Consider the following 25,616-nt stretch of genomic DNA (forward strand, 5'->3'; position numbering starts at 1 on the left):
GACTTAGTTACCATGACCTGTGATTGCTTTCTCTCATCACCTGTACTGAAGCACGTGCTACTACGTGTTATTACACACATACTACATGTACTTACTTGCTAAGGAAAGCTAGCAGTGATACTATTAACCCTTGGATTTATGAGCAAAGACACACAATCAGACTGCATTTAGAGCTGTGACATACCTAAGAGTCGTAGATCTCTGGCCTGAGTCAGGACAGATATCTGCAGCAGCAAAAATCCTATTCTGGAGAAAAGGGGGACAGCACTCTTCAGGAGAAGGGAGAAAGCCAGAGGGGACAAACACTCCTGTCTGCACCACCCTATCTAACCCAGCATGGCTGGAGAGAACCAAGACTGAATATCAAAGGAAAGTCTCATTTAAGCTTTTAGAAGACCCTTTCCTACATCAAAAGCCTACACAGATATCTCCCCTCCAGTGGCCTGAAGATCTCTTCTGCAATCCCCAGCTGTACAGCAAGAGGCAGAAGCTGGGGCTGGGACCAGCTGGACTCCTTACCTTGTAAGTGTCTGGTGGCAGTGCTGCACCCGCTGCAGGGCAAGCTGCGAGCCCTTTCCTGGCAGGAGAGCATTACACGGCCGGAGCTGGGGGAGCAGCCTGTTGAACTGCAGCACGGAAAGTGTTTTTCTTTTCCTTTACGGAATAATTCAAAGTAATAGTAGTTATAACTTGTAGCCTTCACTATAATAGATAAAATGTAGGTCTGATTGACAGCTTCCAATTCCAATGTCTAACACGTTTCCAACCCAATAAAGTGAAAACAATATAAATACGGGTTTACAACAGTTCTTAAACTCTGGGTTCCCCCCCATTTTTTTTTTTTTAATTTTAAATAAATGCTATTTCTAAGAGAGGAAAACATCTGTAAATAAGTGGTACCAAACAAGCAAACAGTATGGACAGTACAGGCAAATGTATAAAGCTGGACCTAAAAGCCATTGATGAAAAATAAGAGACAAGAAGTAAAAATAACACTTCTTATACTAGATGACTACAACTATCAAAAATACTTCTACATCAGAAAAAGAAATGTTTTACATCTGAGCTTGCTCTCCCAGGCACACTTTGTTTATGTTTGGCACTATTAGGGCTTAAGCATTACAGGAATTCCTGAGTTTAAGTAAGACAACTATTCAGGAGGTGAGGAAGGACACAAACTCCACCACCGTGCTGCCTTGTACCCCTTGATCTTAGAGGTGCGTTCAACCTCCGCCCTTCCCACTTTCAAAATAAAACGAAGGCTGATTAATGCCATTTATATTAAATGTTAGTTACAAAGCACTTAAAAGTACTGACTTAAAAATAAATCCAAGAGTGCTTGTTCGACTAAAAAGAGCAACTTCAAAAAATATTTAATTTGGGACTTATACTATACAATACGGGAAGAGCAAAATAATCAGCGATTGAAAATGATTTGCAGTGATACAGAATTACCTGAGTGTTTTCCTATTTAGTTAAGCATGTGTATTACGCCTACTCAGTATATAATCGGTGTGTGACCAAAAAAAAAAGTATGTTAAATTCAAATTACACATCATATGCAGAACTATCTGGTGTTTGTACATATCCATTATAATTGTAAAAGTTTTTATCATCTAGCTCATAGTAAAGGAAATCTGAAAATTACAGACTGCATTTATATATAATGTTCATATTCTAAACTGTATAAAATAAAATGGAGCTATTGTCTTAGACTTTAAATATTTTACTATGCAATACTAAAACCATCTGTCTTCCAACACAAAAAGAAAATACAAATCCAACTGAATGGCTTGTAAAAGTAACAGTGCTTTACAGAAATAGAGTAATATTAATGCAATACTATGGTCTTTCCCAAACTGTTGGCATTTCAGATAATAAGAGTATTTTTCTTTTGTATTGCACAGACTCAAACGCACAGACAGCCATTTTCATACACTAGAGTAAGAAAACCTCCAAGAGTATATGAGTAAAATAGGTACATTGGAAATAATTCAGATAAAGCTTTACAAGAATTTCCCCGTGTGTCCAAAATGATTTCCTTTACCAAAGGCTTAATGGCAATGTGATTATGTCTTCTGGAGTAACATGTTTTAAATTGGACTGTGCCCAAATACAAAACAAAACAAAAAAGCACCACTTAAGTAAAACAAAAATGATAACTGCAAAGACAGCAAGTTTTAAAGGAGTTGCTAAGACTAATATGAAATTTCTTGAGAATACTATTGCCACAGAAAAGTGTCTTAGAAAATCAGAATGAACGTACCCTTTAATCTTCTCATTGCATTTCTGTACTTTGTGACCTCGCAGTCCATTTCATGGTCCAGTTAATGTCTCGTTAGCCCAGCAAACTGTTCTCATCAAAAGCAGGATAAAGATCGTGGGTTTTAAGACAGGCTGAAGGACTGGAGAGCCTTGCAGACCAGAATGAAATCCCATTGCTTAAAGGTAGCAGTTAGCACTTCTGAAGTCCAGCAGTGACAGGCAGCTGCCATGCATTGGCCTTCCAGCATTACATCACTTAGCTCTACTTGGAGTCTTATTTCTGTCTGTGCAGACAAGCGCTGCGGCTTTAATCTCTCTGCAGTTGGGCATCTTGTCAGTATGCTTTTAACTTGAACTCATGAGCCAGGGACTTTTATACCCCAATTTTTTTCTCTCTCTCTCTTTTTTTAATAAGTAAGATGTTGTTACATCCCATTCATATACTGCCATATGTAATATTTATATATAATATTAACATACACATACATAAGAACTAGGATATGCTTCATGGACTCTATTTTCTGATGTATTTAACAAACAAAAAAACCCTATAAACAACAACAAAAGAAAATCAATTGCTGGTGTTTCCGGTTTCCCAACAGAGATGCAGGACCAAACCCTGAGCAACTGCTCTGTGCTACGGTTTTGTTGCAACAAGGAATTACAATTCTGCACCAGAGAGGTCCCTGTTACCTCTCAGTGTCAAGTTTACTAGGGGAGGGAAATAAAAAAAAAAAATTGCAACAAAAGCTCACCCAATAGTATGACCTAGATGAATGTATTCCAAGAGAGGACAAACTCGGTCAGACTAAGCCTAATGGATTAACTCAGTGCAGTCCACAAAGCTGGTTTGTTTGCTGCACTTTACATGTGAAAGGAAAAATATAGCTATATAAGCAACACAGGAAAAACTGAACTGAACACCATTCACACAGGCAGCAAGAAAACACAAGTACGATGTGCTATGTCATGCTCCCGGCTGTGCTAAGGACTGAAAATACAAGGGCAGGAGTAACTTCTGCATCAGTAGTACTGTCTGAAAAGCTACGTGTGGAAAACCAAACCAAATCAACCAAAACCCAACTACCTTCATGCTTTGGTCAGTGCAAAAGTCATGGGGTTTTCAGTGGCAGAAAGTGAGAAAACAGTTGCAGGGATGAGGACAACATGGGAACTCCCCAGCAAAACAAACTCTGAGCAAAAAGCAATCATGGGAATTGCAGCGTGGTGATGGTCCTGCAGCCATCCTGGCTCAGACTGCCATAAAAGAAATGCTTGGTTTTATGCTGGCTCAAAAAAACAAAATCTCTGTCAATTCCAAAGGGACATCAAAAGGCCATCGGGAACACTACTCAAAGGTTTCCCATTGCTTTCTGAGCTGTTCAACCTTACCTGGTGTGGATGACACATCTTGCTTTGTCTTTTTTAACAAATCTTCAAATGGATCTTTTGTCTCCTCAGATTTTGAGGATTGTAACATTGACTCTAAGCCCTTAGCTGGCCTGGAAGGGATCAAAGGAGGTTCATTAGACAGAAGAGCTAGTACTTGCTTGGTATCTACCTTGGAACTGGACTTGCCCACCTGTAATGTTCTGGATTTAGAAGGACCACTTAAACACGCTGGCTGTAGAGAGCTTGCTGGAGAAGCACTGTGGCTCTGCAGCAGTAAGGAGCTAGCTGGTGCCACAGCTGGAGCCTGGCTAAACAAGTTTGGCATGGACAATGTTGAAATGTTTGGCTGAGGTCTTTGTGGTGGGTAGAAACCAGAACTAGGTGTTATGAAGCTAGAGCTATAAGCATGACCTAAGGTGGGGGTGAAAGAGCCCCTTGGGGGTCTAACAAGAGACACTGACAGGGCTCCTGGCACTGTTTGTGTAAATGGATTAGGAGATGCCTGTAAAAAAGGTGGCAGTACTGGGGAAGGATAACTGAGCGACTGGACAAATGGTGCAGCTGCAGGAGGCACAAAGTCACTTGCCACTGAGGCAAAGCCCGCTCCAGAAGGTGGAGTGGCTGAGCTCTGCAGGCTGCAGGAGCCTTGCTGTGGGCCACTGCTTTGCCAGCTGGCTGTTTTTAATGGATCCAGCAGGTTAAGAAGGTAGTCACTTTCATTACCAGTATTGTCTGTCTTCACCTTGACGGGTTGGAGCATCTCTGCAGTGCTGGTAGCACTGGACAAAAGCTGAGATGAATGAGAGGAATAATTTACAGACTGCTGGACTTCAGGATCTAAGGACACCCTACCAACTCCAAAGGGCTCTGGGATAAGATCTGAAACCAAATGGCTAAGTCCTGTAGCGTGGGTGGTAAGAGTTTCTGTTGGCCCAGCTGGAATCTGATGCTTGGAAGCCCTGGGTGCTGGCGGTGGTGGCACTATCCCCAGTTCAGGAGTCTTTCTTCCCTGTGGCCTAGGAATGGTGATGTTCCCTTGAGTGGCAGGATTTGATTCATCCTTTTCCACAGGAGCCAGAATGCTGTCTCTACTCCGGGGTCTCCTTGTGATTGGCGGCATGTTACCAAGTGCAGTCAGGGGTCGTTCTGGTGAGCTTTGGGAATACTTGGTAGGAATAGCCATATCATCGTGACCCATACTCCACAGCTTGTTGTAAGGGTGAGACAGCTTCATGGGTGGTACAATCCTGTTCCTCTCAGCAACACCAAGTTCCATTCTCTGCAAGAAAACAATGTTAGCTTTCACAGATCTTATCACAACACCGATCCTAAAGTGACGACACGCTATGAGTGGAGGAGGATCTGTCTGCCGAGTGTGAACACTAGAAAGAGAGGAACAATTGCATGCAGCCCAGAGGGACAAACAGGAAAGGAGAAGCGGGACTCTGCAGTTTTAATTCCAGCTTTGCCTCTAATGAGTTGTTCAGCTGTGATACCTTGTGTCATCTCTTGAGAGCCACATAGGGAGTATGCAGCTATATCTAAGGTACCGAATTGGAGAAGGTTTAATTGTTGTATAGAAAAAGCAGTCAAACGAAATATGTGAAGTGATGCAACACAAAATTAAATATTATTTTAAGGTAGAAACGACATCCTTTTCTTTCATGTCACACGAATATCTCTTAGTCTGTTTTAGTTTGTCACTTTCTCAGATGCATATATTCAGTGATGTCCTTCACAAAGAACATTCCTCTTCAACAATCTAGTTTGTTCAACTGATACCTACACCAAAATGTCCACATTAAAAGAAGGTCATTAAAAACATGCAATTTCAAGGAGACCTGAAAATTCCCTTCTATTCCTTCTCACTGTTGAGCATCAGCTTCAAAGATAACGGCGTGTGATAGCCATAGGAAAAAACAGATTCTGAGGAATATGCAAGTATTTTTTGCTTTAGAAGTAAAGACTGTAGTTCTACTAGAAAAAAGTTACTGTTTTATAACTGAGGCCCATTTCAATAATTTCTTAACTCTGAAATGAATTTCAAAACACATGGACAGAGGGCTGGAAATTGGATGCACCTACCCAATATTACGAAAATATTTCTCAAAGAATAATCGAAGACAGACAGCCCTAGTTCTGTGCAAATTCCCCCAGGGCATATGAAAACCTGTACAAACCTGGTAGTCAAACGTGCATCGCTGATGTCCCTCTTCTTTGGGAGTCCGCAGGTCTTCTAGGCTCTTAGCCTGGCTGAGAGGCTGAGACTGTGTTTCTACTTCTAAGTTAGGGAAAATGTCTTCAAGGAGGTTGATTTCTGTGGTGTTGCTTGAGAGGAGAGGACTTGGAGGCAGAGGCTCTTTTGCCTTTTCTGGACTGACAGCCTCTTCCCCATCAGCACTATCAGACTCTTTCAGGGCCCGGTATGGCTGAGGCCTATGAGACAAGAAAACAGAAATCAAGTTGCAAATTGTCTTTTTCATTTTTTTTTTCAAAACAAGTATTTAGCAAGGAGTTGGATGGCTTTACAAAAAGTTTTTGGGTAGCAAATTACAGTGGCTTGTGAACAGCAGGTGTGTGAACAAAGTGACTGAGGGCAGGACATACAAAGATGACTTGGCACTCGAAGAGTTTTCAGAAAGGAAAAAGATGTAAGTGGGAAGTACTCAGAGGAAAGCTGTGATTATGCAGTTAGAGACAGACTGATGAGCCAAGTCTCTCTGAGCAGGAATAACCGGATGCTAGCTCTCCATTTTGACAGGCTGGCCCTTCCCACCCAGGCAGATGGCGGTTGCTGTGCTCAGTCCTTCTAGGCAGGAAGTCAGAGCAAGCACACCACAAACTGCTCCGTGTTCTGCAGGCACTTACATTCACTTGTTTCAAGCTAACTCAGCTTGAAACATAATTCAGTGTTTTCCTGCAATAATTGGGAATACTGTGCAGAGTTCCAATGATTATACTGGTGTCATCTTATCAAGAAACAACACAATTCATTATGAAGACACCTATTTTACATTTAAAGCCAAGGCCAAGTTAGCAACATGCTTTTCTTGCACATACCTCAGCAAAAAAAATGAACAACAGCAGATTTGCATATCAGTTCTGTGTACAGAGAACAGCAGCATAATGCACATCCAATTAATAACAAGAAGTGACACACATATCTGTGGTGATTGGCATTTGACTGGCAGCCAGTTTTACCGTGGCATTTAAACAAGATTTCAATTAAAAGAAAATATTTGTGAGACCTCCAAAAACAAAGATAATATGGAAGAACCCTCCTCTTCTTTCCATATTTTATTATAACACATCTATATCATGCAAATTTCTTAACAGTCCTTATTTCCTTCATCAACAAATAAATAGGCATTCAGCTAGGAACACAAGAGTATAATAATGCAAATACAAGACAGACAGCTGATGGTACATGTCCTCAGGAAGAGTGTGATCTTGCAAATCTTGGTTGTATCTTTAGTCTCTCGCATTATATGTGCTCATCTGCAAAGCATTTGATCACACTGCAAGAAATACCAAAACCCTGAGGAATCTTTTGCACAGAAATAATTTTGGTAGCCTGACCTCCCTTACCCTAAACACAAGAGTGCGTGTACATTTTTCTTGCCCTTTGCTACTGATCCTATACAGTCTGTCTATTTGTGCCCAGCTGATTGCAGTCATGTCCCTTCCCTGTTGCTCTCTGAACCCCCCTTCTGCATCACAGGGGTTGCCATCATGCCACTAATGTTGTTCCCACCTTGTTTCTCGCAGTGCTGTTAGCTTGGTCTGCAAACAGGTTTGGATTTAGGAGCTTTGCTCTCACTCCTAATCTGCAGCTCCAGGGAAATGTAGGGCGCAGACAGCATCGCACCCGAGGCACGGCTGCAGCAGCGCTGGGGGCACAAACAAGGTGAGGGCAAGCAGGAGGCAGCATGGCCAGAAGGGCACCAATGAATTCAGCAACTGGATGCTCCAGTATCAAACTGGCAGCCCTTTCCTCCAGCCTAGTCTAACATAACTGCAGCTGGCAGGCTCCAAGCACTCGGATGTGGTGGGGCATCAATCAATCTTCCAGTACCCAGAACTGCCTCGCTCTGGCATCCCACAGATTTCTGAAGCAGCAGCTCGCAGTACTACGGCACCTCTTTCTGCAGCTTCTGGTCAAGCCATTAAGGGCTTTTGTTAAAAGAATGCATGTAGTTCACTGCAATTCCTGTCCCTTTCTCCACCTAGAAATTGTCCGGCAGGTGAGGTAGGAGGAGCAAATCTTCTGGATGACCGTCAGTGAGGCCTTACCTCGAGAGTGCCCTCTGGGGTGCTCTGCTCAAATATGCAGTATGAAGTTATTTAGCACAGCTGAATCCGCATGCACCTCCCCTCCACGTGACAGTGTATCTCAAAAAGATGCACTGGGGCCCCTGGGCAGTCTGGCCAGGGAAACAGGAGCTGACAGGCAACGCTCCTTCTTCTAGCACAGGTGCCTAGGGGAGATGGCTGAGTCCTGAAGCCAAGGCTCACACATACAGTTCCTATAGATGCGATACGGCTGAGCTGCTCAGCACCGTATTTCAAAACTAGGCAAGACGTAGTTAAGAAGGTTTGGGAATTTACCAATCTGCAACAACTTACAAATGAAAAGGTTGCATACAAATAATACAGTGAGTAAACTCAACAAGTCGCTTGCTATCTCTTGTATAATTTAAGGTCAGGTTGTACTCTAAACCCTTGGAAGGATGTCTGCATGATGACTCCCCTGAGTCACTGAGGATCTAGTACTTGACAGAACAGAGAGGCTGCGATCAAGCAAGTGAAACTGGAAAAAGCTGATGACTGCACTGAAATAAAGCTCACAGGACAATCCAAAAAGCACAGTTAGCACTGTACAAGGAAGAACGGCAGAAGGTTTGGACAGGAACACAAGCGGCACATTGGAACAAAGGGCAAGTGGAAGGGTTACCTCCCACACAGCTCGGGTTGAACAGAAAACAATAAAGCTGTGCATTGCTGCATACTGATTCATGCAGTAGTATGCTTTTGCATGCCTGTAAATACCAAAACAAACAAGCAGGAGAAATGCGGAACATTCATCAAGTGCTGTATAAAGACTGCAAGAGTATTTCCAAAATTCCAAGTATAGGAGCAGGCACCCTGACCAATGCAAAAACTATTGTTTAAAGACTGAATTAATACAGTGAAAGAATAAAGGATAGACCATTCAAAAGGAGCAGAGAAGAAAAAGTTTTCAGAGAAGCCAGAGACAGGATCCTCTTCCTGCTGAAATTCATCATCAGAAGAGTCCTCAGAGAGGAAGACTGTATAGTGTCGCATAGGCTTTACAAGGCTGGGGGAAACAGGGAGAGAAAAGTAAGTTACCAAGTTGTCACATTCAAAGCTGCAGAGGAGAGAGAAAACCAAGTGAGTCGTAGGCTCTAAATAATTTCTGAACGTGACTGACTGCCACTGTAAAGAGCTCTGCAGACTCATGTTAAGCTCTACTTTCAAGGCAGAAAATATAACTCTTCTAAAAATGTCTAGGGTGTTGTCTGGTTGGGAAGGGTACTAGGACCTGCAATCAGATCCACGTTGCAAAAGAAGCCAATACAGAAACCCACAATTCCCCCACTGCATTTTCTAGAGATTTGGGAATTCTTTAAACTTGTTTACTCGGGCTGATATCAAACATGCAATTGAAGAAAAGAGCTGGGGATACCAATTTGGAAGACTCAGCAGCACAAATAGAAGAGTATGATCATTAAAGCCAAAAAAAAAAAATAGAGACAAATAGATTGGTCATAATAGGTTTCAAGTATTACAGAACTAGGGCAAACATTAACATCATCTTAAAAATTCCAGCATATCCAGAAGCTGGACAAATAATAGCATGCTGTGCTGCTGGGCAGTCTTGTATGTATTTGATATCATATGTGCCTCTGGAAACACACTTGAACTCTGATAAAAAAACAAACAAAACAACCCCAACCATTTCACCAGACTTTTGACAAGAATCTATTGGTCATCTTTATTTTATACACAGAGGTCAGATATGCAGGATTTGCACTTCTACCTCATGAAGACAGTGGCAAAATTCTTGAGTGTAAAACTAACTCTGAATGCCTATTCAGGTAAATGTACACTGGTTGGGGGGTAAAAGAAAAATATTTTAGGACTGCTGAAATTTTGAATATTTTTCTATTCTTTATTGTAGCGATCCATTGATTCACTTTGTTTTAACCTTAAAACCAGTGAATTACTCTTTTCTATATAAAGTAGAAGCTTCTACCCTTGACTCTAAAGCAGCTATCACTGCTTTAAACAACTAAATGCGCTATCAGCTTTAGAAGAACAGGAAGAGCACAGGAGCAGAGTACTTAAATGGAAATACACCGGAACCAAGAGGTTGAAAAGTGTAAAGAAATTAATAGCAATTACTGCCTCATCTGTAACACTAAAATATCCTAATCTTAAGTAAAGTACAAAGCAACAGCCACTGTTTATTCCCTCTGAAACACTGAAGCTCTGGATTGCAAAAGAGCTTATAGAAAATGCATTCCCACAAATGAAATATTGAGACTAATGCTTCACAAGTAACTGAAAGCAGTAAAAGCACATCGAGACCTACCAATACTAATCAGAGGACTCTACACCATAGCTCAGTGCTTTTTTATCTACTAAAACTCAAGGACAACATCATGTAGTGCTGTCAAAATTATATGTGCTTATTATATAGAAAATACTCTCTGTTTATTTTATTTTTTTTCCTCACCATTTCTGTTGTATTCTGGCATATCCAAGTGTGCACAAGTGGAAATGAAAAAAAAAAAAAACCAACCAGGAGAAAACCTCTTTTCAACAGCACTATAAACCACTTCCATATGTCTTATGGACCAACCCACAGGCTGATGAACATTGATGGATGTTGCTATAGAACATCATCATCTGCACGTCTGGAAAAGAAATCACTAGGGTCATAAAAGCAAACATTGCCCCAAATGAGGCCTCTTCCCAAACATTTTCATTTTGTCAACCACGTATCACTGAGAATATCCTAGCTATTGTAGTGAATCAAAACACACATCGTGAAGGACACAAAGCAACACACAAAAATTGAGATAGGAACCTAATTTTGCTACTACTGATGTCCACAGTAAAGTTCATTATTTCAGAATAAGCAGAGTCAGGCTCATCATGTGGAACAAGGGATATGTCCTGATCCTGTAAAGAAGGTAGAACAATGCTAGTATCTCCCATCGCTATGTGTATCCCTGGTAAGAGGAGGATATGCTGAAATCAGAACAGGACCAATAGCAGAGACAAAAAGAGAAAGAATTTGATTTATCATCTTTATAGTACAGACATACTAGCAAACTACCTCTATTTGCTCTTGTATTCATAAGCAGCCTTTGTTGTTTCTTAGTTCTTTTGTCTCAATTGCCAAATAACTATATAATAAAGATATGAAAAGCAGTCCAAAACATCAGGTCAAGAAAAAGAGAAGTTGGCCACTGTAAGCGACAGCTCAATAGGGCTGAAACTGCCACTGTGAATAAATGTTTATTCACAATCAGGTCAGAGCTAATTAATAAAAAGTCTAAAATAGTGGTGGCAGCAGATGCAGCTGATAGTGTTAAATCATAGTCTGTGGTACTCCAATTAAAGCTGTTGCATAGCTGTTCTTTTCCTCTCGTGCTGTAATAGGCATCCAGGGAAAGTGAGGAGCTGCCACTGCATTAGGAAAAATTTGCTGTAACAATTTTTATTTTTATTTTTTGTTTTTAATAAAAGAAAGGCTATTACCTCCAAAATTCAATTTACATTAACAAATGTCTCCACCTAAAATGATTTTAAAAATCAAAGATTATTTTAAAATATTTATTTTTTGAACTTACATATGCATATTGTATTTTTCTCTTAGGAGAATAAGTTAACATTTAACATGATTCAAGCAAATTTAGAATTGTTTTCCTGAAATCAACACCAATACTGAATTTCCACATATCTTGCTGACACATTATGTTTGGTAGCTGCATGTAAGAGATGCACTGGTGCAGTTGCCCTTAAAGCATTGCCTTTGATACCTTTTGTTTGCCTTCAGACTATGCTAAATTCAAATGCATTGTGTCTGTGTGTATGTATTAAGTAAACTGGGAACTAGCTATGAAAAAATAAGACGGTATCCTTTTTGCTAAATCATGCGTTGCACTTGAGTGCAGATCAGTGCAATAAGATTGCATTTATAGCACATTAATTAATATGTACGTTCTTGTTGCTGCTGCAAGACTCCGTAAATGAAAGTGGGATCTCCTGATTAGAAAAAAGAAAGCACTTAAGTTTCACTGTTAGTGTGCTCTAAAAAACATTTTGGTCAAAGATAAGGGATGAACAGTCTAAAATTGTCCAAGTTTAAATTTTTTATTAGCTTGAGGCAGTAGAATCCAAAAAAAGTACCTATTCCCTCATTAACCCAATTCGCCAACTCTCCTGCAGTCTGCCACCCACCACTTGCTAGAATTTCCTACACAAAGAGCTGTCTCTGAAAAGGCAGGTCACAGCAAGCCCGGCTACAAGGCAGGCACTGCTGCAGTCTTAGAGGGAAAAAAGGATGTGTCCATCACAGCTACAACCCTCATCATCTCCACATGACTGCACCAGCTCCTGCCTACCTAATCTCTTAGCTGAGTTACCATGCAGATGACTTGCTGATCTCTTTCTAATGTTTAGTTTAACATGTCTTCGGTTAGCACTAGCATATGACAGTACTGACAGCCGTGGCTGTTCCTTTTTAAATATCATGTCAGAAACACAGTGCAATAAAGCTGGGGATGCGCTCCATGGCTCTGCGTAGCATTATGATAGTATGGGTTTCTTTTTTAATGAGGAAGATCTGCATCTCAGGAGCTTTTTTCATGTGTCAGGATGCATGGACAAATCAGCAGCACATCACACTGGCCAAAAATGAAATGCTGACAAATGTAGATATTTCAAATTTAATTGACACCTAAATGTACTTGAGATAGAAAAAATACATACAGAAAATGTGAGTACGGGATTTGGGCATTAATAAGGAGAATTCTGTAATAATTTTTAAAAATAGTTCAGTTATGAGAAAATTAAACGTGTGTATTTTATTAACTGTTTTGCTTTTTCCTGATTACAGAGATTGTGATACAAAGGGGGTAGTATGGACTTGTTGTCATTATTCTCCTAAAAATGGGCTTCCCAAATTTGAGGGAGGATTTATTTTTTATTTTAAAGAATAGCTATATGGCAACTCTAGGGAATTAAGGAATTTGTCCCTCTTAGACAGTAAAATGAAGAGAATGAGGGATTTGGATGCATTGGCTTTTTCTTTCCAGTATGAAATAAGAGACTTGGGACTGAGGGGATTACCTAATAACTATTCAATATGAACAAAGCATACACCCATCGCTGGAATTCCTTCCTGCACATTCTGAACACTCAGTACACCTGAGTGCGAGCTAGCAAAAATATTAAATATTTGACTTTTAAATTGACAATTTGCATACTGTGAATTTTCATAGAAGTAGAATATTCCAAGAAAAACTAAAATATTAGCATAAAGCAAATTTTAAATGAAAGCAAGAAAAAAAAAAAGCTCGCAAGTCATTCAATTAGATAACAGAAACAATAGCTTTTGATCACTGTGTCCAGTAAAGGCAGGTAGCTAACTGTTTTATAATTTTTCTGAACTTCTTACACATTTTCTAGAAAGTTGGAAATAGGAACAAAGAATTTAAAGTGGGAACAAGCTGGATGACACCTCTGCCTGCTCTGATAAGATCTAGACGCAAGATCCTACAAAGTCACTTCACATTATCATCCTATTTCATAACAATAAGTACATTTTCACCAATTTCCCCTGCAGATATCATATCCGTATCTCTACAGACGCAAGCTGCATACGTTCAGTAGGTTCACTCCAAACCAGATGGCAGAAATAAGCTCCAGAATTAAAGTTTCTTGTACACCATGCTATTGGAAAAGTGGGAGAGCCAGGAAGGAGGACCAGGGTTCCCAAAGGGGTACCCTGTGCTAAGGTTCTTGCTTGGCCTGGTACAAAAAGCACGACCGCTCTCAGCACATTTCTTTCCCATTTGCTATCCCTTTGCTGGGCCATCTGCCTTCTTGGCACTACCTTCATCATATCTAGCTTTTTCTACATCAATTTTCTCATGGTAGAGGAACCACAGCAACACAGCAAGTCTCTCTTCTGTAGCCTATGGTATTTGCTTTGCGATTCCAGCCACCCTTGTTCAAATAGGTACTTGCTGGTTTAGCTTTTTTTCTAAGTGGAGATCCTTGCTTGCAGTGATGCCATAGAAAACCTTTACCATACGCAAGTTCTGTGTGGCAGAGCTTCAAGAGCCTGGTTACAACAACTGGAATTTAATGGGCTTTATGAGCCTGTATCATTTAACACAGCCATCATGCTGATTTCATACTAAATTCAGTGTAATAACCCACTATTGCACTGCAGCCTATTTTCATTCATATGATAGAAGGGAAAGCCATTAGCTTCTCTACTAAGTCCTACATGAGTTCTGGAAAGCCATAATGAACTGCTGCAGCACTGACATGGGTTTAGCCAGCCCAAGAGCCTTTTGACATGCTGTTAATTGTAAGTCTGACCCTCTGATTTCCTATTTTAATTTCCTCCTACTCTGCATGCCCTGGACGCCAGCTAGTCAGTACTTACAGAAGACAGATCCTAGAGCACTCTGGAAGCCTATTCGACATTTAATAGGAAATCTTGCTGTGGTGCAAAAAAAAAAAAGCTCTCAAAAAGCTGTCTATCTGTTAAAAATGCAACACCTTATTTCTGTGAACAACTAATTTATGTTTAAGGAGACATGTCCCACATGCTTAGTATTTCCCTAGGTGGTAATCTAGCATTTTCTGAGCTCTCATCTGCAAATTCTTCCTGTTATTTTATAACTAAAATAAATAAATAAATAAAATAAAGAAATTATATATTTTAGATTTAATGACAATTTATCATTAAATATGACATTTGCGTGTCCTTTGGTGTCACTGTTCCCACTGTCCCGTGTTTTAAGTTTGATTAGAAAACGAGCACACAACACAACCAAAATAGTGTTGCTCTTGTGCATAGATTAAAAAAATTAACTCATGTAAGGTAAGATACATATTTCCTAATATCATAAGAAATGCATTAATGAATGTAACAACTGAAAGGACAGCTAACGTGACGGTTTACTTTTCAGATGACAGGCAACATCACAAATGGAAAACAGGCTGCACTGAAATGAGTTCGCTCCTATTGAGGCTTGCGCAGCGGTTAGTGCCACCCTGCCCCGGGGATGTCTCCACCAGCTGGCGGGAGGACGCAGGAGTCACAGTCTGAGCTAATGAATCCGCTATCCTGCGAAATGTCCCCGAAGCTTTCATTTTCAATCATTGGTTGATTTCAATCAACCAAAAAGATAGCGTTAGTTTTAAATATAAAAGGAACCTTCTCCTTGAGCGGAAGCTTCTCCTCACAAACAAATCCCACATATGAGCACCTAAGCATAACTAGCTAGTAATTAACTTTTGAATCAGTGCAATTAAGCGAAATATTTTGGTCAAGCTTAGGTCAAGAAAAGCACCCTCTCAGCACTGTCGCTGCTTTCACAGAATCTCCTCTGATCTGCAGTAAGAACGCTACCAAGTAACAACAACAAAAATATAAACTAGTGTTTTCATTCATTCCAGGATCATCCAAGAGAGAAAAAATGTGTATATATATATATATATTTATATTAAGATAAAGCAACTGGCATATTTTCAGCTCAGAACAATATAGGTACATTATTTCCTAAAGGGACAGAAAATACAAGTTTTTGGAAAACCTCATGATAATATTTTATTACTATTTAAAAAATGTTTCACTTATTCAAAGTATCAATTTAAGTAAACACCAAGGAAAGAAAGTAGGATTAGTGAGTCCTTACCGATTTCAAAGACACTGGCCTCAAGTTATTTCTTAGGTAAGCCATTTACATGATCTTTTAAGTACACAGTTAGATATTTAAAATGATCAAGAAGAATAGTAAGTCAGTTTATAGCTATAAAGAATCATCTTATCTTTGGTACCAATCATTTTTACAAAACAAAAAGTTCATAGTTCATGAAAACAGCTGAATTAAAACCAAGTTTACACCTAGTATATCAGCCATGCAGTGAGTCATTGTATTATACGTTAAGAAAAAAAATATTTAAAAAACCCTTTAATCTTTGTGTAGGGACAGCTAGCACCCTGTAAAAGCACATGAGCCCTTTTGCAGGATTTGCAATCTATTCCACAAGAGGGCAACCAAATTCCACTATAAAATGAATAAATGCACCTGTAGGATTTAAAGTGACCATTCATTTTTATCTAAAAGCCAGAATTCCACTCCCCATATCCTAAAATGACTGGGAAAAAACTTAGCCATTCATGTAACTTGGAAGGGGATGAGGATGGAGAAATATCCAACCTCCACCTCTTTTTCCCTCATGTACAGTGGTGACAGTAGCGATACATGTGTGGAAAAAAGGTGTGATCAAAAAAGTAAACCATTTTTCTTCTTATGGGATTTGAGTACCTTCAGATACAGCAATTATCCTATAATCTTGGGCACCAGCTAAAGCATTTCACTTTACTGAGAATAAAGCCACCACAGACTGGGACATAAGCAAGTACTGCAAAATGTCTATGACATATGGATCACTTTGTGCTGCAGTTAAGAGTTGAATGACAAGGCAATCTCTGTGACAGATTAGATCAGTGCAACCACCTCATGGCCCTCTAGTCCAGTTCCAATGTGATTTCCTGCTGCACTTCCTCAGCACTGGACATTTGGAAAGTACTACTGCATACTTCCTCATTCCTCCTCCAAAAATTCTAAACCAAGCTTTTTATCATTAAAAAATTATTTTGGTTTGTAGTTCATTCTCTCTCTCCCCACCCCCCACCTTTTTTTTTTTAGTTTAAAATTAAGCTAAGCTGTGAAGTATGTAAGTACTTACTGTTCTGGACTAGAAACTGAAGTCCTTCGTCCTTCCACAGCAATGTTGCTCTTGGGTCTCTTAACAACGTGAGGTCTTGGAGGCCGAACCTATTACATACACACACACAGAAGACACTTCATTAAATACTGCAAAAGTTGATCATATAACAGACATAAATGGCAAAATATGCATAACCACCACTATTTTAAAGGTATCTTCCATTTGGAATTCCTTTTAAACTTTTGTGCTACAACCATGTTACAAATTAATCAGTTTGAATATAAACTATGGTGATCCACAACTTCTTAAAAGGTCAAAAACCCACGTTTTTGAGTTGCAAGTGAAACCCATATGCTTATCACTGACACCTAGCTATTAACCATTCAATGAAAATCTGCTCCACTGTCCTGCTTGGTACTGGCTAATTTTCTGATATGAAGGTTTCCCTAAATGTAGGCTTCATCTAAACAGTTAGTTGATAGTGTAAAAATGGAAAGCACTGTGTGTTGTTGCACATCATTGGAAACTGGAGTTCTGCTCCGACATCCTGATCCTTTCGTCCACATGTTCATAGGAAACCAACTCCTCAAGCAAAGACTTCTGTGTAAGTACGCACTGAAAAAAAGACGTACTTGGAGTAAATGTTACAATGTGAAAAACATAGCTAATATTTCACAAAAAAAAAAATGGTTCCCTTCAGCAGGCTGAACAGAAAACCTTGCCAGACATGTTATCATTGTCATCACTGATGATATATTAGTGTATCTTTTCTTGTCTGTAATAAAATCCAAAGGTTTTCTGTGGAAGGTGATGTTGCTGCCAATCCAATCTTAAATAACATATCCATCATCTTCTGATGTTCAGAAATCAAGCTTAATTCACCCATATTAACTCCACAAGCAAACAAGATTCGCTTCAAGGAAAGGAAACAGCACACACCATCACTATATAGGCAAATTTATGTATGTGCCTACCTATACCAATGAGAAATGCTGTTGATGAATTTATCCCTTTGTGTCAAATGTGGTAATGAACACTTGGAGCATTAGGGTGAGGCTGTACAAACAAGCTTTCCAGTTTTTGTTAAGGAAGTACTATCCTCCCTGAAATGGAGTCTGACTTTTTGGCTTAACTGAATGCTAACCAACAGGAATCCCCAAAGCCCTCAAATAAGCTCAGGAATACAACTCAACTTCTGCCCTCCTGGGCTCGTGCTCTCTTTAATAGCCACAATATAAAGGAAGTTGTTAAAGGCCTACAACCAGAGCACTCTTTGGATGAGTGATGAATTTGTTTGCAATCATAGCACTGATGTGGGCTTCCCACCACCTCTGCAAGGTAGGTTGTTTTTTTGGTGTATGTGTGTGTTTTTTTGTTTTGTTTTGTTTTCTCAGTGTTTTAAGGAACGTAGAGCTAAAATTTTCTTGCTAGGAAAAAAACCACTGAACTGTGTGCAGTGATTCTGCACTACACGACAGTATGCAGAAGATAATAGCAGGATTATTGTATTGAATTTTCATTTCAAAGGAAATGGTGTACAGCAGATATGATGAAGAAATCCAGAGATGTATTGCCAGTATTTCTTAGGAAAAAGAGTTTATACAAAGGTCAGATGTTAAGGTCTTGAAGATCACTCCCCACACAAGCCTGTTCCTCTCTACAATAAAGACAGCTTAAGAATGTGAATTTATGGCAGGAATGGAAGGATTAAGTTTGTGGCAACTTCAACTGAACTTGCAACGTGGTGAAACATGGGGAAAAGAACAACAGAGCTAATTAGACGAGCTGAGCTGTCAGAGTGCGGCTGAATGGCTCGGTGCCAACAAACAAAAGGAATGGGCTGGCAATCAGCAGGATCGATGAAGAATACTGCTTCATTAGGGCTGATAAAACAGAGAGAGTGAGCAATAGAGAGAGAGTGTGTGCAAGGGTGGGGGGAGAAAAGCAAGAGGAACTGGGGGGAGAAGAGAGCAAGAAGGAGAAGAGAGGAAGAAAGAAATCTGTTTAATTAAATCTGAGCTGGAAGATGGTGTATAAAGCTGGCTTGTCATCATGCTGTGAACACTTTCACCTTTTGGGTGGTACCCTGGGGGAGTGATGGTGATGAGGGGAAGAGATGAGAGTTTTGGATGGCTCCAGGGGGCCACCAGACCAGTAAAGTGCAGGGTGACATGCTAAGTAGGATTTACAGCATTGTTCATGGGGGACTGCAGGGAAAAGCCAGGAATCAAGCCAACTCCTTGCTGGATTTTGAGCCTTATTTAGCTAAATAGGCAGTGTTAAATGCATATCAGATCCAAAAGTAGAAAAGAAATCCAATTACATGAGCACAGAGCCTAGAGGATAAAGGTAAACATCCAGTACAGGGTTAAATGTGCTTATTACTGTCCCCATCAGCTTTATGAATAATTACCATATTTTAACTTTTCTAACTGAATGAAGTTTCCAAACAGCCGCTATTAATTTAAACAGATCTCTATGAACTATAGGCCTTTCACAGTATCACTACAATTCATCTCCAAAGCAGCAGAATGTAAAGAACATATCTGTTCTGCTTCTTTAACCTTTCTTTGGTTTGTGTTTTTGTTCTCACTATTAGTAATGACTCATATTGCAAGGACCAGTACCCATGGATTCCTTCTCATAACAGACAGAGTCTGAGAACTGTAAGCATTTCTCAGCAATTCTGGTATTACGTGGACTTGGTTGGAAGAGCAGAGAGATCGTGCCTCCCGATTCAAGGCTTTCTGTAAAAGGCTGGGATGAATTACTTGACAATACCCACCTCTGTAATATATGCCAAGACTAAGGCAGGTAAAAAGCAGCCTGCACACAGTATTATTTACGCACACAAAAATGTCTTTCATCAATTAAAAGCCAAATAACAGTTCTGAACAACAACAAATTTAGGTATATTTGATACAAGCATATTTTTGGGACCGATTACACTCGTTTATATCTGTCTTGAATTTCCTCTTGATGAATGAAGCATTTCTGTTCCACTTACTGACATGGCTAGATGAATGCAACAGGAGCTTTTATTATTACATTTCCAACCTTTTATCAATCACATTGAGAGCAAAGACAGTTGACACAAACACATCATAGTGAGGACTATTAATGCACTACAGCTGGGAGATTAAACAGTCTTAGCAAGACGGTCGTGTAGCAAACACTATCTGAACAATACTGTTCAGCAACTTTTGTACAGAGAAATTGCAATGAGCCCTCGTGGGGCTTCACCTGCCAAGCACAAAACAAGAGGACTAAGAAGCAGTATGGGAACCCCTTAGTACCAGGGAAGGTTTGTTCCCAGTGTAATGAATCTTGGAAGGCCTGCCACACCAATTACATTTAAGAGAACACGTATAAGCATAGTCAATGCTACCTTTTAAACACAGAAAACAGAAATCTTCAGTGCAGGAATCCGTAACAATGACTCTGTTAAGCTAAACACCCAGAGTTAAAAAGAGGGAGGAAAAGAAAAACATGCTATTGAAATGTAATGTAGGAACATGCACCAAAGATCAAAAGTTTACACACACCCAAGTGCACTTGTTAACCAGTTGCCGGCTCATCCAAAACTACACATTTTTAACAAGTTTTAGCAAGATTAGATTTGAAAACTTGCATCTCTCTTTCTCCTATGCTTGTACATTTATGTGTAAGGAAGCAAGGAGTGAGATCTATGTGCCTTTTGGTGAAATTATATTCATGACATGAAAGTCCTGAATAGAAACAAATACCTTTCAAGGCTGTTGCAAAAGCAACACACCTCTAAAATGATACCATGTTCTTGTACTAATATAAAAAGTCACCAATACAGACCCTGTACAGTCTCCAATCTTAAAAGCATCTGGTACAGTTAATATGTCACAATCGGCCTACAGTCAGGGTTTTGAATGAAAAATTGCTTAGATAAGGTATTCCTTCCCAACACAGGTATTGCATTAAAAATAATTTCTGTGTAGTTCTTCTACGGAAGACTCACTTCCTCAGGCCAACATGCCGTGCCTACATTTTTTACTCTATGTAATTAAAGAGATTTCCAGCTTGCATTTTATATGAAAATAAGGTATATATGTATATCCTCCATAATGTTGTACCAATGTTCTACCACATAAAGTTTGCCTTTTTTTTTTCTAAATGTATGTTGTGTGTTCACTCATCTATTCCATGGAGAAAAATTAAGAGTCCCAAAATAATTTAAAGCAGAACTTGCGGAGAATAAATACTTTCTCTTCAGACTTCTGCTTCCTTTTATATTTGAGTTCAGTGCAAGTCTTCAAAAACTCACTGGCTAAAAACTTATCCCAGCCTAGCAAGAGTTTTTGTTCAAGAAAACACCACAAAAGTAAAAACAAACGTTGCAACAGCAGCATCAGTTACCTGCAGAACTGACTGAAAGCTGCAGAACTCGTCAAAGAAAAGCAGAATAAATGCAGGTCCCAGGGCTGTGCCGCAGCAGAGAAGAAGGGAGTTTAGGTGCAAAATTTACACATTGCTTTTTTGCAAAGTTTGACAATCCAAACTACCAAGGTTTAGTAATGCTACTGAGAGAGCAATTCAGGCAGTGTTAAGCTGTGGCAGTGAAACAAAACTACCAGCTACTCACGGGCCTAGATGAACGCTGTATCTTTGGAGGCGGTGGCCGAGGCGGACGGAGTCTTTGCTGCTGTATCAAAGTGGAAACTTAAGTCATACGTAAATTAAATAGTCACCTACATGAAAACACCTCTGATTTTGTGGCAAAAGCAGTTCAAGTGGATAATGTGATTTACCTTAACTTCATACTCACCTCACAAAATGTAATTATTTTCAAAACAGCGACAATCTCATGACCTACAAAGCGCCACAATAGGAGAGGTAGCTGTATCTGCCTCCTTGACATAGGTTATATTACACCAAAGATAGTACGATCAATAAATACTCCAGACCAGATCATCCAACATTTACTGAAACAATAAAGATGCTTAAAGTGGATTCTAACCTGTAGGTCCAAGTGTTCTAGACAACATTTACACAAATTGAAAGAATCCGGCAAAGCAGGATGTTCAACAAGCTTTCACTAAAATCCCAAGCGCAATTTTAGTGCTTGCAAAAGCTTATGCTAAAGACCTCAAACCAGCAAAGATATATTTAAGAGCATTTAAGTGACTCTAAGTCACTTAAACCTTCCATACACTAACTGTAGTAGATCAAAGTGTAAATTGCCTAGAGCAAAGTGTGTACATTCATTGTAAAAAAAAAAAACACATTTCATGTACAACTCATTGTAAAGAAAACTGAAATCCCCAAGTCACCAACAGTTCTAATGAAGTCAGAACAGGGCACGGAGGAGCTTATTTTGGTCTCCCACTTTTAAAATTAGCAGTTGGCCAACTCGTTGCTTTGTAATGGTGCTGGAGCTATTCCAATTCAGTTGCTTTCGACTGAGCCAGCAGCATGACTCTCCTCACACAGATGGTATCTTAAGGTATACTCTGTCAGACAAGGGACCCACTGATAATTAATGAGATTCTAAATAAAATCATCCTAAAGTACAACTTTGATATTGAAAACAAGATCAAAGTTAATGTCTTTTCTGTGGCAGCTTGTGTACACATATTAGCACTTAAAGTGAGGAGTAGAGCCCTCAGCGAGGAGCACATGGGAATTCCTCTGAATTCCCGGATAACCAGATAACAAAGACCGCATCACTGGCCCAGCACATGGCATGTTCCATGGACAAAAGCCCATCACCGTACAGAGAAGGAAAAGGAACTGGCAGCAGCAGGCAGGTTCTTCAGACATAACAAGAAAGCTTACACAGATTACTCTATTTCTCTCTCAAAAAAAGATTCCAGATTCAAATCTCAGCAGTTTTAAACTTCTTACTAGCATAGTCTTTATTCTAGACTGACACACATTCCCTTTCGATACCCTCATGCTGTGTAATGGTTCAACTCCAGCCTACCACACCATTTTCAAGCTCTTCTTGCATCTCTTCAGACTTTCCTTTCAAATTTCCCATTAAGTTATAATTTGCATCCATTGGTTCGTTCGTCCTTGTGTGTCACTGGAGGACTGCCAGACTGCACATGCACTCAACTCAGCTTTTTGGGGTGAGTGTTGGGGTTAGTGAGGGGAGAAAAAAAACAAAGGCACCTGGGACAGAGAGCTGAGAGAGCTTCCCACCATATTTTCCAAGAAAGTAACCAGGAAAACAAAGAAAAATAGAAAGAAATGCCAGTGGTGAGCTATTGTTAGCCCTTACGCACTGTTTCTCTTCTGTACCTTTTATTATACAATTCAGTCACAGAACTGTAGTGCTGTGCATCTTCCCCTCTTACCTACTGAGGCTGAAAGCACAAATTTAAAATATATTTAACTTTTGTTATGTGAAGTAGCGTACTTATTTTCCATCATGTTTCAGAAGCATAATGGAACAGCTGAGAAAATCTAAAATCTGCACTTTTCTAGTTCCTTTAAAAGACATCTACTTCCTACATAGCTACATAGACAAACTATTTGTGAAGCAGGAAAACAAGATGCAAGTACACTCTTTTTTTATTTTTTTAAAGCTTCCTGCATATATGCTTCATTTCACTATTTTTTCACTCTTAGTTACCTAAAAATTGTGGATGTTTCTATATTAGAAAATTCTCAAGTAAGTTATCTAGGTGGGAAACGTAAGCATTTTCCGAAAGCCATGGCTAGCAGTGTCTTGAGCACCTTGTTTTCCACAACTTTTTAAATTCTGGACAAATACGGTTTTATCGATATAAGAATTACAAGGTATCACTTAACATTTCACAAAGAAGTTGATGTTATTATTTCTCCAGTGTTAGTTCATATCACTGAACATATATGTCCACACTACAGCCCTGGAAGCTGCTTTGATTAGGGAATCAGTTTTTCCTTTTCCACAGCAAAAAACAGTCCTTTTTTTTTTTCTGACTGTAGCATCAACAGTATTAACTGATAAAGCAGTGGCAGTATTATTTAAGCTTCTAAATCAGTGTGACAAAGGCAGGCCCTTCAGAGAGCAAGACAGACAGACAACACAGTAGCCGAGGATTATCTCCTAGTGAGCTGGTCAATATATTGATTATAGTCACTGCAAGGACACGTACAACTGAACTTTACTTACTCACCCACATACATGCTGAAGGAAAAATATGTCTGAGAAAATGTGTGACAGGATTACTTAATTATCTACTACATCACTGTTAGAGTATTCAATGGCAATAAAGTTTTAAGTATTTCAGGAGATCTGAAAATTCCGCTTTGCGTTAAAAGTATCCTTTTAAGTTGAACTACTAACGTTAACGGCCAAATACCCATACAATAGTCAAACAGCACTCAAAAGAATAAGAACAATACATATGCCAATACAGTCTAGAGGAGTTTAATAGGACTATCATCTCATTTCATATTCCTCACCTGTAGCCAAACCACACTCAGCACTAATTTGTTATTCCTATTAGTCATAATTGACCAAGAATTACGACTTCAGACCTTAAAACATCATGTTGTTGGCCTTGAAATCAAAACTATACATGCATTTTTCTTTTCCTTTTGGTCTCTGAAGGATAAGGGTAAGTTGACTTTGCTTTAAAGTTTTCTCTGGTTTCAAGAGGGTCAAAAACTCTCTTCTTAAATATAAGCTGAGATTCTCATTGAATTACTTGATTTCAGAACCAAGGACTTCTGAAGACAGAATTTCTGAAGTTTTATAGTAAACACAATCACATGCGTTGTTGACACTTACTGAGGTTACCTCAGGTTCCATCGTATTTGGGGATTCTTAAGTGACAGATTTTGCTGTCGTTGGAATTCAGATAGAAATTTTTAAACACAGGATAAAATCAGAACCTCAGGTGTGATATCATACGTGCAGCCACCTCTTACCAGCATTCTTCTCTTCAAGTATCAAGACAAAACTATGCAAGGTGTGTCTATGTAAGAAGAAGCACTGGGCATACTTCAGCAGAAGTTTCAAATGGCACATTTATGGTCAAGATTCTGCAACATGGGAATTTAGTTGGACAAAAAAGAAAGGCAGGAGAGAAGGAAAGGGAATGAGAAGTTTTGAGAGCAGAGGTAAAGGGCAGTGAGCAGCAGCTGACTTGGAGGTCCACTAGCAGGTAACAGTTATTTGTTCTTCACCAGAGCTTCATTTTTAACGTTGATGTTAATACCTGTCAGCAGAATGGGATAAGCCAGTATATTTGAATTATATGAAGACCATATTTACTGGAAAAGCCACTGATCTGAAGCTAATTTGTTAATGCAGCAAAACACATTGTTTCTGAAAGGTCAGTAGGGGAAGCTGTGTTGGAATACCAACTTAATTACCTGTGCTGTAAGGATGAATGGGTACAAAACAGCACATAGCTACATTGCTAAAAGCCACTAAATTGCTATTCTAGGTGTGTTCCTAAATGTGCATAATACAGGTTTTTTTTCTTCTTCAAAGGGGAGAAATGTCTAAATTAGCACTTTCTTACCCATAGCTGTTTACCAGCATACCTTTTTACTCTAGATATTTTCTTAATTGTCTTATTCTAAATACTTCTGAAGCAACAAGACACAAAGAAAATTTGCAGGAAGCCAATTTTATGACTGCAGATCTGGCACTGTTTTTACTAATTACCAGACAAGTGATTTTAAGCTACGAGATGCTGGAGGAAGGAAAAAAAAAAACTTACATTCACTTTTACACTGTAAAAATACTATTTAAAAATTATACATCCCACAGATCATAAAGTACCTATTACATAACCAAGGAACTTTCACAATACAGCTATTTCGTTTTTTATACCAAGGAAAACATTACAAAAAGATAATTTTTGTTCTGTGAGGTAACAGTTCGTGAACAGAGTATTATCTCAAACTTAACTGTGGATGTCTGTTCAGATCTTTTTTCTTAAGGTGGTATTCAAAACACTGCTTTCATCAGTAAATTA

The 25,616-nt window shown here is 39.3% G+C and overlaps 1 protein-coding gene across 10 annotated transcripts in view; it reads right to left on the reverse strand.

Annotated features, from left to right (window-relative positions):
- Positions 1-2,649: 2,649 nt before the first annotated feature.
- Positions 2,650-25,616, reverse strand: part of DENND1A (DENN domain containing 1A) — a 193,096-nt gene continuing 170,129 nt past the window's right edge. For 4 of the 10 annotated variants that reach the window (XM_083806954.1, XM_083806959.1, XM_083806958.1 and 1 more), the window contains 4 exons: positions 21,281-21,340; positions 16,684-16,772; positions 5,838-6,093; positions 2,650-4,936 (listed from right to left, as the gene is read on the reverse strand). In XM_083806954.1, the coding sequence (XP_083663080.1) occupies positions 3,614-4,936; positions 5,838-6,093; positions 16,684-16,772; positions 21,281-21,340 (1,728 nt within the window). In that variant the 3' untranslated portion in view covers positions 2,650-3,613. Of the gene's footprint in view, positions 4,937-5,837; positions 6,094-8,866; positions 8,996-16,683; positions 16,773-20,053; positions 20,115-21,280; positions 21,341-25,616 lie in introns of all 10 variants that reach the window. The other 6 variants (XM_083806961.1, XM_083806955.1, XR_014574385.1 and 3 more) reach the window with 6 other exon arrangements.

The sequence above is a fragment of the Anser anser genome, assembly GCF_964211835.1.
Source record: "Anser anser genome assembly, chromosome: 21".
Taxonomy (NCBI): Eukaryota; Metazoa; Chordata; class Aves; order Anseriformes; family Anatidae; genus Anser; species Anser anser.